The sequence below is a fragment of the Bos mutus genome, chromosome 10 (assembly GCF_027580195.1).
Source record: "Bos mutus isolate GX-2022 chromosome 10, NWIPB_WYAK_1.1, whole genome shotgun sequence".
NCBI lineage: Eukaryota > Metazoa > Chordata > Mammalia > Artiodactyla > Bovidae > Bos > Bos mutus.
This window is the reverse complement of record NC_091626.1, coordinates 75,467,284-75,485,950: the sequence shown is the minus strand read 5'-3', so window position 1 is coordinate 75,485,950 and position 18,667 is coordinate 75,467,284. Positions and strand designations below refer to the sequence as shown.

Below are 18,667 nucleotides of genomic sequence, written 5' to 3'. Positions count from 1 at the left end.
TCATTATTAAGTCAAATATTTCCTTCCACTCTGAAAAGTGCTAAACACTAATTTTTTAAAGACTTTTTAAAAATTTTATAGAAAAAAATAATATTTTCTTGCTGATTTAAAAACTGATTTGGTCCTAATTATTCTAATGCCTATTGGCCACCTGTATTTCTTCATTTGTGAATAAACCTACTCATCTATGCCTTTTTATGTACTGCACTTTTTTTTCTTATTTATTTCTACACCATATCTATTAAGGACACTTTGTCTATTATACGATGTACATATTTTTGCCAGTTTAACGTTTGCCTTTATTTTGTGTTTTTTTCTTGACATTCAAAAGTTATTAATTTTTACTTTTGTTTAATTAAATAATTCACACTTTTCTTTATAATTTCTTTGCTTTTATGCTCTGTAAGAATTTCACTAAATAAAGGAAAGAAAAATAGTTAAATCTACTTTAAAGAATTCCTAAATGGGCAACTTATTTTGACGGAGAGTACTGATTATTTTTTCAATAACAGTTAAAGCATTAACCAAAAGTCATTTATTGAATTGTTCTTTTTTTCTCAATTGATTTAAAGTGATGCCCTTAAAATTGATAAATATCTCCATATGTTTGGATTAAACTGTGTACGCTTATTTTGTTCAAATGATCATTCTGCCTAGTGCGTTAGCCAGTGCAACACCTTGTAGCTTTATAATCTACTTTAATAACACTCAGCGTTATTAAATTTTTTAAATGACCTTCCTCATTTTTCTTTTCCAAAAATATTTTGACTTTCCTTGTTTCATTACTCAGATGAACCATAAAATCCTTTTTTTAGTCACGATCTAAGGAAAGAATATCTCGTAGGAATTTTGAATTATTAGTCATTTAGAGAATTCTCTAAGTAAAACCGTCCCTTTCGCTCATGCTGTGAATCCCAGCTTAGGTTTTTCCTACTGTCTCATTTTGCCCTCATGCTCCTGGGTTCCTGAGCTCTGCCTGGAAAACGCTGCACTGAGGTGGAGCAGGTCCACACCAGCCTGTTTCTATTTGCTCGGAGGCCGCACTGCTCTCTCTTCCTAATTCTCTCTGGATCACACTTTTCACAATTCCTTCTCATCCAGTCAGAGAAGCTCTTTTCTGAACTCACTTAGCTTTCTTCCTGCACTTTATAAAATGTGTCTGTCTCCTATACCTGTGTTTCGACTCTACCTTCATTGGCTTCCTCTTCTGAAACCTTGGATTATCCATCGTCATTCTCTTCACACCCAACCCCCTTTCCCAACACCTACACCTCAGTACCTCTCCCTGGGATCCCCTCCCACTGCTGACTCAACACCCGACTCACCTGATTCACCTCTGCTGACAAACAGACAGCTCCACGCACTATCTACCCCCTGTTCCTCCTCTGTTCCCTTCCAATTTTGCCTGTTTACCCCTTAGTTGGTAGAATTCAAAGACAGACCATGACTCCCAAGTGCCAAATCCAAAGGCTTATTTTTAGTTAATATCATTGTCCTTGATCTTTCTATAGAATCTACTTCCTCTACTTTGAAACTCCTTTCTTCGCATGATCTGATTATGCTCCTACACCAGTCTGACTTCTTTATCTTTGTTCATTACTTTCTCTCTTCCTCCTTTAAATGTAGTTTTTAAAAAAGATTCTATCCTCAAATCCCCCCCTGCACTTTTTTCCTCCCTTGTGTGACTGTGCTCTGTCACTCCAGTCGTGTCCGAGCCTTTGTGACCCTGAGGACTGTAGCTCATCAGGCTTAGTCCAGGAGATTCTCCAGGCAAGAATACTGGAGTGGGTTGCCATGCCCTCCTCCAGGGAATCTCCCCAACCCAGGGATCGAACCTATGTCTCCTGCGTCTCCTGCATTTCAAGTGGATTCTTTACTGCTGAGCCACCAAGGAAGCCCCTCTTCCTCCCTTTAAACAGTGCCATGGTTTTGATGCAGTCCCATCATTTCTAACCCTCAAAGAGGTCCCCCATCCAGGTATCTGGCTTACCTCAGACCTTGCTATATCTTTCTAAACTCCCCTCACCTTCTCCCCTACATATTCTATGCTTCAGCCAAAGGATTCTGTCTTAAGAGCTATTGCATCCACAAATCTCTGAATGTGCAATCAAACATAGCCTGATTTTAGCACCCAGATTGAAACAATATTCAAAAAATAATAATCCCACTATTCTCTGGCTGCAATGAGATAATTCTGTCTCTCACAGGATTCCACCTCCTTAGAGTGGGCCTATGAAATTGTCATTTTAGAGATGTAAAACTACACACCCTACCAGCTTGATCAGATGAAAAGTGGCAAGATGGTGAACCCATTAATTCTCAGGATGAAAAGTTTATGAATAAAGAACGAGATGTCTAAACCTCCAAGGAGCTGGTCCCAAAGCTAACAACTCAAGTAGGAATAAGTTTATTGTGAAGTGTTTGCTGTCATCTTGTTCTTTCTCTTAAGTTTGAGGTTATGCCATTTCAAAAGTTACTTTGACTCATGGTGTCAGTAACATTGTGCTACAGTACAAATGGTGCATGAGATCTTTTGCCCTTTTCCTTGTACGTATCTTGCTAACTGTAGGATTCGATCCTCATTCCAAAACAGGCTTAGGTTTTGAAATGAGTAGAGTATTATTCTTTGAAGAGTGTTTCACCTGTTTCACCTGTTAGGATGGAGAAATTATTTCAGTGGGTTATATGAAAACATTCATGAAGAATATTTTCTACTTGCAGAGCATTCTGCTTTTTTCAAAGAGCTATTTCTAACTTCAGCTAACCCGCAAAACAAGATGAGAAAACCAGCACTCAGAAAATTAACTGACTTGCCCAAGATAACTCAGAGAGCAAAAGGTTGAGCTGAAAGGAGGTGGCTGGCTAAGTAACTTCCAATTGTCCTGAAATCTACCACCTCTTGGTCTTCCCTGGTGGCTTAGATGGTAAAGAATCCTCCCATAGGGGGGGAGACCTGGCTTCTATCCCCGGGTTGGGAAGATCCCCTGGAGGAGGGCATGGCAACCCACTCCAGTATTCTTGCCTGGAGAATCCCCATAGACAGAGGGTCCTGGTGGGCTAAAGTCCATGGGGTCACAAAGAGTCAGACACGACTGAGTGACTAAGCACACACACCGGTATATTTATATAGTCTTCTAAACAGCAGGAATTTCTTTCTCCCTGACCTCAAATGTTTGTTTGTTTTTGTAGAACACAAAGAATTAACAGATCATCCTCACTATCTAAAGGCAAGAAAAACACTGATTTGGTGATGGATTCAAACATTTCCATTATCTGCTCCAATCATGCCCAACAATAAAATCAGGAGAATTCAGGAAAGCAGCCTTTTTCTATTTAACAGATTATATGTATTTCAAATAAGCAAGGGGATATTTGGGGTAGACACTGACAAGAGAATGAATATAAGCATGTAAGAACCAAAGAGAACTAAATCACACTTTTCTTTAAACTTGCTCTAGGGGAAAAAAGTCCGAACTCTTTTGAAAGGATTCCCAGGCTAGTCCCAAGTTCAGTTCAGTTCAGTTCAGTCACTCAGTCATGTCCAACTCTTTGCGACCCCATGAATCACAGCACGCCAGGCCTCCCTGTCCATCACCAACTCCAGGAGTTCACCCAAATTCATGTCCATCAAGTCAGTGATGCCACCCAGCCATCTCATCCACTGTCGTCCCCTTCTCCTCCTGCCCTCAATCCCTCCCAGCATCAGGGTCTTTTCCAATGAGTCAACTCTTTGCATGAGGTAGCCAAAGTATTGGAGTTTCAGCTCCAGCATCAGTCCTTCCAATGAACACCCAGGACTGATCTCCTTTAGGATGGACTGGTTGAATCTCCTTGCAGTCCAAGGCACTGTCAGGAGTCTTCTCCAACACCACAGTTCAAAAGCATCAATTCTTTGGCATTCAGCTTTCTTCACAGTCCAACTCTCACATCCATACATGACCACTTGAAAAGCCATAGCCTTGACTAGACGGACCTTTGTTGGCAAAGTAATGTCTCTGCTTTTTAATATGCTGTCTAGTTGAGTTGAAGTCGCTCAGTTGTGTCTGACTCTTTGCAACCCCATGGACTGTAGCCTACCAGGCTTCTCCATCCATGGGATTCTCCAGGCAAGAATACTGGAGTGGGTTACCATTTCCTTCTCCAGGGGATCTTCCCGACCCAGGGATCAAACCCGACCCAGGTCTCCCGCATTGGAGGCAGATGCTTTCACCTCTGAGCCACCAGGGAAACCCAATATGCTGTCTGCTGCTAAGTCGCTTCAGTCGTGTCCGACTCTGTGCGACCCCATAGACGGAAGCCCACCAGGCTCCCCCATCCCTGGGATTCTCCAGGCAAGAACACTGAAGTGGGTTGCCATATGCTGTCTAGGTTGGTCAATATGCTGTCTAGGTTGGTCATAACTTTCTTTCCAAGGAGTAAGCGTCTTTTAATTTCATGGCTGCAATCACCATCTGCAGTGATTTTGGAGCCCAAACCTAGTACCAAAGGTCATTAAAAACTGATGCTTTTCCACATGGTCACATTTGATTATCTCTTAAGTAGTTCATAAGCAAACATAAAAGCTTCAGGATTAAGCAATAAGAGGGGTCTTCATCAAAGTGCTATCAAGTAATTGGTGGGATTTTTGCCACATGGATCTAAACTTATGGTTTCCTAGAAACTAATACAAGAACTAAACTGAGCTTATAATTGACTAATAATGATCTCATATGGCCCATTCAGTCTTACCACTTTTTCTTTTAATTCACTGTGGGGCCAGATTGAAAACAAGTGTAACAACTCATGAGCTACCTGCAGGTATCCTGGAAACACTGAAATGGAACCTGTAACTCTTCACCATGGGGAAAAAATAAGGCTGCTTTAATAGAGAGTTCCAACATGTCACCAATCTACAGGGAATAATCCAGCATTCACTTCTTCTGTTTGATTAAAGCCGTCTTCTTTTTGAAAGACTAGTGCAGCACCAGCCCAGTACACTTGGGTTGTTTATTGTCGGCTTATGACAGGGTCACACCAGGTGTCCCAGGGTAAGAAATAAGCCATTTTACAACTGTCAGATGACCAGAGTTGTAGGATCACCCTTTTCTAAATTATTAGTAATGGAATTACCAGATATTCCCAAGTCAAAATTAATTCTGGAATACTTGTGAATATAGAGGAATGATGCAAGAAGTAAATATGTCTCGAGAGTTATAATCTGATAAGTCAAGTATTACAATTAAGAGTAGCAACAAGGTTTGGCACTGGAATTAACAAGGGTAGATGTCCAGCCATTATCTGGCTGTGTGAGGCAAATCAGGTGCCAGTAAATTGAGGGGCAGGGTGGTTAAAGAGGGTTGATTAGTGGCTCATGTTAATTACCTATAATGCTCAGAATAATATTCTCTTTATTTCTTGTCATCACAGAATTCTACAATAATAATCGCTTGAGTTGTATTTTCTTTTTGTGGACAATCAAGACAGAGTCAACAGTATTCATGTTATCTATTACAACCAAGAAGTAAAAACTATAGTTTAAGAAAAATTATCTGCCATTATATTGTGACTTGACAACTTATCCACTATCAGATAAAAACAAATTAGTTCTGGCAGATTTGGGACTTGGCAGTTCAAAATATGAATAGCAAATGTAAAAGCATGAAAATGGCATTACTATTATGTTTTAAGAGGATAATACACCTTTAAAGGGTGCCAGTGATTACATACTGTAAACAACTGCTGCCAATCAATTTAGAAAGTGGCAGGCAGCATGTCAATATAACACGGCAAATTCCATTCAACCAACCTAATGCTTCCTACTCAAGTCACTACTTCTTAACGGGAGCAGTGGGGCTGGATATCATCTTTGCACTTCATAATCTGTTTCAAATTGCAAAAACAGACTACAGCACGGAGAACGCAGGGCATTTCCAGGAGTCCTCTGAAATCTGTGCAGTAACAGTCTCTAAAATCAAAATGAATCCTGAATGTTAAGGTCACTTTCTGACCCTATCCTGCAGCAAACTGAGTGCGCTCACAACCTAGTCAAACTGGACTTTAATTCCTAACTGCTCCACCTCTCCACAGAATACACTTGCAAACTGTGGTCATGTGGAATGAAGAAATGGAAATTTTCTCTATGATCTGAATGAATATTCACGGGTTTCACTAAACAGCATTTAATAGCACTCTATTCTTGGAGTTTTTAAATAGCTGAATATTCAGATATGCACATGCCTATTTTCTTTTATTCAAGGGTCCTCAATTCTCCATTTCCTTGAATTCTTTAACGTATTTTTAAACAATTATACTTAAGAGTGATATTTTATGAAATTAGATGCTAAACTTTGAGCTAATCATTATTTTAGTTTCTTTTTGATGGTAATTTAATAAGCATTTCATTCTTCAATCTCTCTCAGTTACTTATTTTTTTTAAATGTGTCTGTCAGCTCATAACTCATAACCTGGGACTTAATTTTCTAAGTGTATCTCAGCTGAGATAAACGGGATAGTCTGATATACTTTTTTTTTTAATTATTGGAGTATATTGCTTTGCAATGTTGTGTTAGTTTCTGCTGTACAACACAAAGTGAATCAGCTACGAAAGTGTTAATCACTCAGTTGTGTCTGACTCTTTGAGACCCTATGAGACCCACCAGGCTGCTCTATCCATGGAATTCTCAAGGCAAGAATACTGAAGTGGATTGCCATTCCCTTCTCCAAGGGGTCTTCCTGACCCAGGGATCAAACCTGGGTTTCCCGCATTGCAGACAGATTGTTTACCATCTAAGCCACCAGGGAATCAGCTATATGTATATATACATAGCCCCTCCCTCTTGCTGCTGCGTCACTTCCGTTGTGTCCGACTCTGTGCAACCCCATAGACAGCAGCCCACCAGGCTTCCCTGTCCCTGGGATTCTCCAGGCAAGAACACTGGAGTGGGTTGCCATTTCCTTCTCCAATGCATGAAAGTGAAAGTGAAAGTGAAGTCGCTCAGTCATGTCCGACTCTTAGCGACCCCATGGACTGCAGCTCCTCCATCCATGGGATTTTCCAGGCACGAGTACTGGAGTGGGGTGCCATTGCCTTCTCCGCCTCCCTCTTGAGCCTCCTGATAAACTTTGAAATGTCTTCACCAATTTTTGCGTTGAAGAAACTACACATCTCAGCACCCCATGAAAAGCCATTGCTGCTGCCACTGTACTGGGGACTTTATCTCAAAGTTATTCATAATGTGGACAAAGGCTGCTGAATCCCAAACACATCAGGTTTTCACATGCAGAACCCCTCATAACCCAATTCTAAATACCAGACTGGGACTACAAGTAAAAGGTTATGACACAACCACATGCGTTGTTTCTTTTCCCCTCAAGAGAGACAAAGTAAATTTAGTTGCAATTTCATTTCTTCTAGAGGAGTTTCTAGGATTCAACATAACATTAAATTTTTAGCCTGTCTCTTTAATTCGAGAAATTGTAAAAACGACGACAGATGGCACACAGAACTGACTTATGTCCTCTATTCTTTACTGAAGAAGGGAGTGCATGGAAACTTTGATAAAGGCAGAAGCTACAGTATGCAGGTCACTATTAAAACCATCCAGTGACTCTTTGGACAGTTAAGGAGCAGAACATTCAGGCTTCCTTTTTTAGACATTCTTGAAAACCAACGCTAAGGTAGCTTGCCAGTGGCGATCACAGCCCTGATGTTCAGAACCCTCCTGTCCCAATAAGAACATGATGGATGTGCCATTAGCTCTGAACCTCCGCAACCTCTGAAATTACCTCTCTTCCCACCCCAATCTCCCGCCCCCCACCCCTCAAAATCATTATGAAATAGGAAGAACACTCAAGCTTACAGTTAATTGGAAACATTGCAAGAGAAGAGGAATGCTTAGGACAGCATGTCCACGGGAAAATAAATCACCCAGTATTGTTATTTAATGCATTGTGACATCATTTCCTGAAATTAAACAGAGATGACACCAATTCAGACGATCTCCAGTATAAGGTTCCATTCAAATAATTCACAGATGTTTTCTCGGCAAGCAGGAAAACATTGCAAAGGCTGAGGCCATGGGCGGCCTCCCTCGGCTGCATGTTTGCGGGAGGCTCTTTCTGCTGGTGTTTTTCAGCTGTGTGTTCTGCACAGGCGTCTCCTCACAGGCATGTCTCAGCCCATGAGCCTCACTCATATTCTGTGCACATCTGTATCCCTGAACACGAGAAAGGCCATCTTTCACTGTGTAAGTAAGGCCAACACTTTCTATTTGGTATTACGTTAGCCGATAGCAATTAGTATTAAAGTAGATGGATCTCAGAATCATGAGGGCACTAATTTCCAAGTAGAAATAGCTAATGTCCCTGAAATACTGATTCAATTAACCATTCGAGGCCCTTAAAAAGACGTCTAACGATGGACATTATCCCAGTGTCTCCATGGATACGCCTGGTGGAAATGGACAAGTGGAGAAACTGGGGTGGAGAGGAAGGGAGCACCACATCTACCACCCATGCTGATTTCATGAGGTACCAGAGGCCGTGAGCTGCAGGAGTCCCCAGCACACAACCAGAAGCCAAAGCACCTGACGTCTGTGCCACACATTACAGCTTACAAACTGGCCGCATCATCTGAGCCTCACAGCCCCCAGCCACCCAAGTAAAGCACATGTCTACTCTTCATTTCATAGGTTTGGAAATAGGTTCAGAGGTTGAATCACTCACCCAAGATCACAGAGCAGAAACCTAAGCCTAAAATTTCACATCCAGTGACCCTGTTTACAAACCCACACTGTGCTGTCTCTCAGACAGCCTAGACTTGAATGCTCCAAGGAAGCAGAGACTAGAGTCTGTTCATGTACGGGGACCCTTATGGGAAGGGGAGGTTCTCTACAAAAAGGAGGCCCTGATGGAGGCATTATGAACTACACCATAGCCATTTTCTTCTCTACCTCCCACTCCATCCTGGAAGACTCACCAAGATGCTCTGGCTTTCCACGGGCACCTGGACTCTCTGATGAGAGCACCTAGAACCACTGACGAGCCATCTGATGTTTGTGTGCCTGTGTGCTAAGTCGCTTCAGTCATTACTGACTCTTTTGTGACCCCTTGTACTGCACCCATCAGGCACCTCTGTCCATAAGATTCTGCAGGCAAGAATACTGGAATGGGTTGACATACCCTCCTCCAGGGGATCTTCCTGACCCAGGGATCGAACCTGCATCTCCTGCATTGACTGACGGTTTCTTCACCACTAGCACTACTTGGGAAGCCCCATTTGACATTTACATGACTCTAGAAGGCAGAAATTAGACTATGTTATCTCCTGCTGACTTGTTTGGCCAGGTCAGTCTCTCTATCTCACAGAGTCCCAGGAAGGTATGTGATCATTTTGGTTGCCCAGTTCTACTGGTCAAAGTCTCCTGGTAGCTATTCAACCAAATTAAAAGATGAAATTATAGTTGCTTTCCATTATATACCTATTGCTTTCCATTATATACCCAGGCATGGAGCCGAAAAGTTTACATTGTCTCATTTAATGCCTGCAACAACCCTACTGAGTTGGTTCTAAAATTATCCCCATTCTATAGATATGGAAAGTGAAGTCCAGAGACCTCAGTGCTCAAGATCAAAAATCTACTGTGCTGCAGATTTCAGACCCTGTGCTCTTAACCTTGACACTGTATCACCTCCTTGAGAAAAGAAACTATCTGGATCTATGTAAGATGAAGAGAAACAGTTAAAGGGCAAAATAGTCTAGACTTGCCTTCCTCTTTCTCTCATTCTCTCTTCTGTGTGTGTGTGTGTGTGTGCGTATACACACATACAATAAAAAATTTGAGATGACTGGATTGACTGTGATATGGTCTTGAATTCACTAGAGAAGAGATATCTTTCTCTATTAACATGGAACTGTATTTACTCATAATTTGGGTTCACTGTCTCTGTGAAACAATATACTTTAAATCACATTTTCATTACTCAAAACAGACCTTCACAAAATCCCATGAAACAAACTCTAATAGGCAAGGAGTGAAACCAGCAAACACCTGAGAGACAGGCTTCATTCCACAGCAGAGATATGGCAAGAGGCTAAGCATTTTGCCATGAACAAAGGGCAGAGTTTTTAGAACCTGCAGTTTCCAGGAGGCTGCAGGATATTGTATCACTTTGAAATAAATTTGCTTCTGATTCTGTACACATAGCTTTGAAAGAAGTCCCACATCTGCTAAGGGTGAGCTTTATCCCTATGTTTTCAAATAAGAAAAACTGTAGTCAGAAACGGGTATGAGCAAGTGGTGTCTTTGTGTGTGAGCACTTCCTGTTTTCATTCCATGATCAAATATATTCTTTGCAGCACAACCAGGGGAGCTCTTGAAGGTGGCAAGTGGAGGTGCCTGAGAGCCTCATTGAGTACACTAAGGGCTTCTTGGCGTGGAGGAGTTTTTCATGGTTAAGAATAAACCGTCAGCCCGGGTATTATTTCTTGCTGTTTCTTTCTTTAACTATCTTTGAAGTCAAATAGAAACAGTTGTAATGGCAGGCTTACTTTTATGATATCATAATCTCCATGTGTTAGGGAAAAGAATACACTTCCCTAGGATTTCCCTATGATTTTTTGCCATTGGGTACTTTCCAGGAAAAGCACATACATTCCAACAGATTCTTTCCTCCATCTTCACTAGATTTCTTAGTCTGAGAAGCCAGGCAGAGCCGTCCACCAATAAAAGAGGGGTAAGAGTAACATATGACGCATTTCGCTGGTTGAATTTCTAAAAAGTATTTACTTGGATTTATTTCCTTAAAATTACTGGGAGGATTTAAATATGTGGATTTATTTCCTTAAAATCATTGTGATGTTTAAAGGACATTCTGGAAATTGGTAGTTAGAAACTAGAAACTAAGTATTTAGCTTCAGACTAAGCAAGTTTAAAGTGCTTAACTCAATATGGAAATTCCTCAATTCATCAAAGAGTTTGGTTTATTACGGCCACCTTGGATTTAGTTTAAATATTTTCCTCAATATCATCGATTAGCTCTGAGTTTATTACCTCCTCCCCTGAAGCTGGCGGTGCACAGGAATTTGAGAGAGTGTTTTAACTGTTACAGTTGTAGTGGAACTTGTTCTTCCAAGAAAACTGAAGGTTAATGATTTTTGTCATATTGAGACTAAGACTTAACAATTGCTACAGTTGGCCTTTGTTGAGGTGGGGTTCTTTTTTCTCTGGGCCTTTTGAGGTATTCAGAATAGGTGACAATAGCTTGCAGTTGAGAACATATGTAGAGAGACCCCTGTGGCTTATTGGGAAAAGTTGCTCCATGCTGGTTGGGTGTTTGGAAAAAAAAAAATACAACCAGAGTTCTTTTATGTTCTGCTAGTTAATGAATGCATGAATGTCAAAATGGGCCAATGGCCCATTCAGGGGGCAAAGCCTCAGCAACCCCCTTCTTTAAGAACACATCCTGAGATCCAAAATACATTTGCTTAACAAATTAAAATAATGAGATAATTCAATTAGCTTCTTTTTTAAAAAAGAAAGAAAAAAGGGTACATCGAGGATTATTGTAATACAAGAGTAGGTCATACTGCACAAAGGGGAACAAACCAGTTTGAAATAATGTTAAAGAGACTAATAATGAAGGAATGCACATTGAATCATGCACTTGTAAAGAAATTTACATGAAATAATAATTTAGACTACATCTATTTTCAGTGAGCTAGAGCCAACATTTCACTTTGAAAGTTGAAATTAATTAAATGACAGAAAAATATAGTGGGGCATCTCTATTTCCAAGGACTTCCTCATGCCTGTTAGTGCATAAGAAAAGGGGTCTAAATTAACATGTCGCTAGTTAGGGGGCTCTGTTCTTGGTTTCTGCACTCAGAATTATAGCTGAGTAAATCTTTCAGCTCATTAAAGATTGGAAAGTAAAATTTTAAGGAACCATCCTCATCAAAGTTACTGAACCTCTTCTCTGCAGCTGGGGTGATGCTGGGATAAAGAGGGAAGATGTTGTCAAAGGGAAAGCTGAGGAGAATTTCCTTACATACAAGGGAGGTGCAGGAAAGGCTGGGGAGAAGAGCAGAGAGAGAGATGGACAGACAAAGCCGGTGGAGAAAGTAATAAAGGGGCATGGTGTAAAAGAAGGTTGTGGGAAGGAGAAAAAGAAAGCCCTTAATGGAAAATAAAAAGGAAGTGGGGTACTGAGAGGAGAGGATGACCAGGGAACCTGGGGCAGAGCCATGCTCTGACAGCTCTGAGTGTAACCAACACACGAGTACGGGAAAGCAGACTGCAACATGCAGATCCGTTTGAAAAATGGAGAAATGGCAGGTCCAGAGAACTTAATGGACTTAACTGAGGTTCATCCAGAACTCCAGAAAGCTGAACTCAAAATGTCAGTTTCCCAACTCTCCGGCTCAGGTTCTTTGTCTTCTCTCCCCACTATAAGGACAGGCATTAATTAAAATTTTCAGCTGGACAGAGAATTCTGCACAAAGCCTCGTGCATATTTATCTAGATGAAAGCACCCTCGGGGTAGGGAGAAGGTACCCAGTACATAGTACTGAGTGAACAGTACAGCCACAAGGAGCACCCGGGGATCAATAGGTCTGCACAATTCCTCACCTGCAGTCAGGGTGCACAGTGGGTTTAACCCAGGATGACAGGGAGGTGGGAGGTAAGACACCAACTGGCCAAGCAAGAGGAAGCTCGGGATACTTGGAAGAAGATTCAAGGCACAGACCCGGGTGCTGAAGGAAAGAGTTGGCTTTAAGAGAGAAGTATAGAGTAAGTCTTCTCTATTTGGAAAGGTTGTGGGAGCAGGCAACTTTTAAAAATAAGTAAAGCAAACAGCACTTTGCTTCTTCTATTTCCTCCCTTTGACACTGAGCATTTTGATGGCAGAGGTTGTAAGGCTGATATGCAACTGTTCATGGTGATCATGATTCTAGCAAAGTCATCATAACGTGTAGAAAGGGCACTGAGCTGGGGTCAAGGAAGGCTTGGGTCCTGATCACAGCTGGACCTTGAGCCCATCACTTTCCTTTGTGGGTCTGAGCTTCCTGGTTTGTAAACAAAGCAGCTGCATTTTCTAAGATTCTGCTGTTCTATAATGTTGGGTTTTTTTGACTGAGGGGCTGAAAATACATGGGGATGTTTGCTTGAAAAGTAATTGCTGAACTCTTTACTTTCAACCAAGGAATGCTGAGCACACAGGGAGACAGAGGGAGGAAATCAAACAGGTGAGCTGGTGGGAGAAGGCAGTTGCCTGCCATCTACTCGCCCCACCCTGCCTTTCTTACTTGCTACTCTAACCAAACAAACCTTCAGTTAAAAATGAGAAACCCCTCCTCTCACACTCATTCGACTTCCAAATTAAAAACATTTTACAGGTTAGTAAATCTCCAGCTGAGGTGATGTAGCAAAGAACAGCTGTGAAGTAATTTTGATAATGATGAGAATAATAACCACATGGCAAGGTTCAGGGCTTTGCTGTTGCAGCTTCAGTGCTCTTGAATAGATAAAAGTGATTAAATACTCCTGATTATCCCTGACCAATATGTAATGGATTTACAGCCCTTTCAATTAGTCAGTATTTGCTTAGGACTCATTATTTTGTCTTTGGTTAAGTAATCAGCCCAGAGACGGCATGTTCGGTCTAATTCCTCTGAGCCCAGCCAGTGCAGGGGCCTGACCTTTGAAATGGCCATAGCTGCGAGGCAAGAATAACCACTGCCACGGCAGCCTCGTTGGTACTCCCAGCTAATCCTGACACCACCGGCCAGATCGATACACCTTAGTTTGCTACTAATGTCCTTACATCAAAATGGCCGATTTAGGAATGTGAATCTATCGTGTTGCCTTCCCCGCTGTGCCCCACCCCTCGCCCTTTGGAGCCCTGCTGGAAGAGTCGCTCAGCAGCCACCGCCATAAATAAACGTGGAACCTTGTCCTGGACTCATGACACTGTAACTAATGTCATTCAGCATGGCAACCCACAAGTTGGATAATCAAAGACCTTCAGCTTTCAATGTGCTCCTCTATTTTTAAGCTGCAGCCTAAACAGAATGGCCTGAAAACAATCTTATAGCAAGAAACAGCCTCTGACATCTTTACTATTTTCCCAGAAGTTTCAAACGAAGAGTAAAATGCAAGCACGTAGTTCCTCTGCAAAAATATACTGTAATTTTTTGGTCTTAAGGGTCTCAGTTAATGGTATATATGTATATAATGACACATAAAACTGATTGCAAACAGAAAGATAAACTGTTACTTGGAAAATGCTGCACATTGTTGATCTTTCCCCATAAGTGAACAGGGTCGGCTTATAAGATAATGGACTTGAACCACTAAAAAAGAATCTTTGATCTCTACCTTAGAAACAAAGGCATTGGGCACCTATAACCCTTCTGTGGTTGTCATATAAACACGTGACATGCTGCAAGCTGCTTCAGCGATCAGAGCTGCCCCTGATACCAGGCACTTGGACATACATGTGGCAAGGTGCTTTTTTTTTTTTCTGCCTCCTAAGAAGATGGCTTTCGTTAAGAGTGTAATCGGCAACATTTATGGATTCATGAGCTTCTCACAGCCGTTTCCCTTGGTAGCAGTTGTATTATCTGAAGTTGCTCTCAAACCTTTTTGCATAAACAACACATTTACTTATACAGACGTTTTAGAGCCCTAAATCATTTTGAATAGGGTCCATTCCTGACCTGTGGAAATAAAAACTCCTCCTTTCTACAGGGTGCTCTTTGGGTGGTGAGAATCAGTAAAAACCTCAACTGCCCTGTTAGCCATCAGATTTCAAGAAAGGGAAAATAGGCACCTTATTTTAAAAAAATCTGTATGAGCCCATCTAATGTGCTAGGAGAAGGCAAAACAACAAAACTTATTTTTCTCTTTCATCTTGACTTACTGTGAGATGCTGGAAGAGCCATGCTCTCATGATATTTGTTGCTACTTTGGGGAAAATGCCTCTTTTCTTCTGACGTTTTTTGTCCTTGTCTGGATCATCATCGTCACCTGTGCCAGGTGAAGCTACACTGTTGTCTAAACCATCCCCTAGTAGAAAGAAATGAAAATACATTAGAGAAAACACAGAAAGGGTGCCAACAACAACGAGCAGCTAATGATCAGCTCAGCTAAGCTTGTTGAAAGAAATCCATTAAGCGGGTATATTCTCTTTCATTAAAGTATAATTGGAGACACAAATATGTAAAAGACAAAATTAAACCAGGCCTCTTCAAATGTTAATTTTGTGTGTCTCACACTCTCCCATATCATTAATTCAATTATAATTGTGCTCTTGACACAGTGCAGTAGCTCTTCGTCAATTATGGAATCCAATGTGGGAAAACCGCCATCAGAAAACCCATTCAGTGAAAATGCATCCCCATGCCCAGAGTGAACACATACTGTAGGGTAATCAAGTTAAATGTTCTGTAGTCTATATATTCTAGGCTGCCTGCATAGGTGACAGTAACTGTGTCACTGTTCATTGCACATAACACACTGCCTGCTCAGCCCCTCCTAGAACTGTCACCTCCCAAGCACGCACATTCACATACTCCTCAGATGACCCTGGACTCAGCATCCGCGTGACATGAAAACTTTTAGCTCTCTGCACCACTGATCATTATCATTAAAAAACAAAAAAGATGCACATCAAGGTAGGGTGCTCACTTAATCAGAAGTTTCTATCAACATCTTTCTCTTCTGTGCTTTTCTCTGGCATTAATTGTGCATTAGCAAAAATCATTTACTTTTAACAGTCATAGTTATTTTTTCTTGCCCTCCGGCAAAAATGCCTTGAAAGCCTGCCTGGAGGGCATCTAAATTATGTATCTGAAAAACTCTTCTGGCAAGGCATTGCAGGACCCCTACTTTCTTAAAATTCATACGAGCACGTCTTCCTGTTTTTGGGAAGGCATCAATCAAGAGGAGCAATATATGCCATATCCCTACATTAATATTTGAACTAATAACTTTAAAAAAAGGAAAGAAACAAGATCCGACTTGTGGCATAATCAAATGCAAAATAAATGAAGAATACGGGGACAGCACTGGGGCTTTATAGATGGCTGTGTTTTCCTTGCACATCATTAGCCTGGAGCCACACGAAAGAGGAAAACAGAGAAGTGGAGAGTTTATGCTCCCTGCTGGTGTTTAAGAAGCTGGGGTCCTGGAAGAACATCTGGGAATTGCGCTGAGATGGGGGTTTTTGTAATTTAAGAATAGACATTCATTAGCAGTAAATGCCATAAATCCCATGCTAAGTAAAAACCTTGTCCAAGAAAGCCTAAAACAATAAACTCTGTGCTCAATGTAGCCTGAGCTAGACGCTCCGCAGCTTCCCTGGGAATGCTATAGATTCATCAGCTCCTTCCCAGGCCAGCTCCCTCCTCCTGGACTGGGCCACACTGGGGACATCCTGCCATGGGCCCCTTGCCTCCTAACCTGTCCCAACTGTCTGCTCTGTGGGCTTCCCTATACCTGTTCTTTTCCCTTCTCGCCGCAAAAACCCTCAACCTTCTTTGACCAGAGAAGCAGAAAAGCCACAGCAAAGAGCTGGCAGATTAATTTTATTGACATTTCCATTTTCACTGCAATGTGATACCCTCCATCACATGGAAGAGATGACCCTCACTATTTACAGACTGACAGGCCACTTCATTACAACCACCCTGCCCCAAGGCAAAGCAGATCCCTTCCATCTGCCCAAACACTAGAGCATGACCCCGAAGTTGCTGTTCTCTTTTTCTTTGCCGTCTGTTATGATAAAAAAAAAAAAAAAAAAAAAAAAAAAAGAGTGAATAGAAAGGACCCCAAATAGTCAAAGAACTAATCAGGAGTACAGGGAAACAAAAGGCATTTGACTTACGAATCCTGGCTGGATGGAATCTAGTCTTCATCTGTCTACCCTCCCTGCACACTCATGTACACCAAGGGGTCACTTGCACAAGGACACACACACACTCCACACACACACACACACACACACACAAGCTCGAGCAGAGACACGCGTACACACTTTCCACCATGCCAAGGAACTGCTGCAAGGCAAATTCTCACCCACACTAATGGCTTCTGACTGCTCCTTGGCAACCCTAGCATTTTAACCTGGGTGGATGTGCTCTCCAAAATACAGACACTGGAGCGATCTCATCAGCTGTTCATGTGACACAGATGGAGAGTGGCTATTAGGAGCCAGGCAGTGGGCCTTGGGGATCTGAGGTACTGTTCTGTAGCCTGAGGCGAATTTGAAAAGCAGTACCCGGAGATGAGGAAAAAAAAAAAATCCACACTGCAAGTTTGAAGTCAGTCAGTCTGTCTGTCGACCTACCACGGATAAAGATATCTTTGTCTCTGGATGGAAAAATCTATGCGGGCTATCTGGATGTACATTTCGGATAATGTATGTATGGAATGGCTCTTCCTTCAATGTCTTCCAAATATAAAAACACACACTGTAAACAATGCCTGTGTGTATATATTTCTTCCTAAGCACATATGGTTTCTGTGTATATGTTTAAGCTGAAATTGTCAGGATTTTGTTAAAATCTCATTTTAGCTTTTTTTGATAGATTTTTTGGATATACTTATTTTAAAAGGTTAATGGCTTTAATTAAAGTAAGTTCAACAAAAAAAAAGACACTTGCCTTTTTTAACCCAATCAATGACCTTAAAAAATGAGAGACAGTATTTCCATGGAGTATTTTCTCTTGCTAAAAAGCAGAGAGGGTTTCTAACACCTTCAAATGATATGATTCACTACATTTAGCTCAAGAAAAAAACATAGCTGGATTGAGCATCCTTTGATGACTGACTTAAACTGGAGAAGACAGGAGCATTACATGCATTTTAATATAAAGCAGTCCATTTTATACAAATGTTGTTAAATATTTGAATTTGAATCCACTGTAACAAATAATTATAGAGAAAAATGAGTCTATTTTTATAATAACCAGATACTAGACATTAGACTTTTTAAAATTACTATTATTGTTTATACCTCTATAAAGATGGGAATTTCCTTTTCCAAACACACAATAAATTTGTTTTTCCAATGGACTGTGAACCAACTCCAGCACAGAGGACTAACAACAGCTATTTTTCTTTTAAAAGGCAACCATGTGATCTGCACCCTAAAACAAAATCGTGCAAATGATACTAAAGAAACCCTTAACATGCATACCGTATCCTTGTTTTAGGGCTGTATGTGTATTGGGATAGTTGGCAATCCTTGACATTGATGCCAAATGAATTTCTGTGCCGAAAAGGGTGGGTATACGGGCACAGATGCACGTGTCAAAGGAGGTAGAGAAGGTAACGGCATATGTCTCGGCATCTGAAGTTAGGGTTCAAAAGTGTGGAGTCCTTGGCAGGGGTAGGACTGTGTCTTGTTTATCATTTTATCCTGAGAGCACACCTCCAGGTCTGAGCCAGAGCAGACACCCCAGTGATTGTCTGCCGTGTGAGTGAAGGGCTGAACTTCTTAATGAGTTTATTCATGGATCCTCCTTTGTCTTTGATAATCGCAAACTGGATGACTACAGTCTTCATGGTACTGAAGGGGCTGAGTGGACTGCCTGAGTGCACATGTTTGCATGCGTGCTCAGTCGCTCAGTTCTGTCTGACTCTTTGTGACCCTATGGACTGTAGCCCACCACGTTCCTCTGTCC

The 18,667-nt window shown here is 41.4% G+C and overlaps 1 protein-coding gene across 5 annotated transcripts in view; it reads right to left on the bottom strand.

The window, feature by feature from the left end:
* MEIS2 (Meis homeobox 2) overlaps positions 1-18,667 on the bottom strand; it is a 223,587-nt gene that overhangs the window by 144,174 nt on the left and 60,746 nt on the right. For all 5 annotated transcript variants that reach the window (XM_005904112.2, XM_005904114.2, XM_070378253.1 and 2 more), the window contains one exon: positions 14,902-15,047. In XM_005904112.2, coding sequence (XP_005904174.1) covers positions 14,902-15,047 — 146 coding nt within the window. The remainder of the gene's footprint in view (positions 1-14,901; positions 15,048-18,667) is intronic.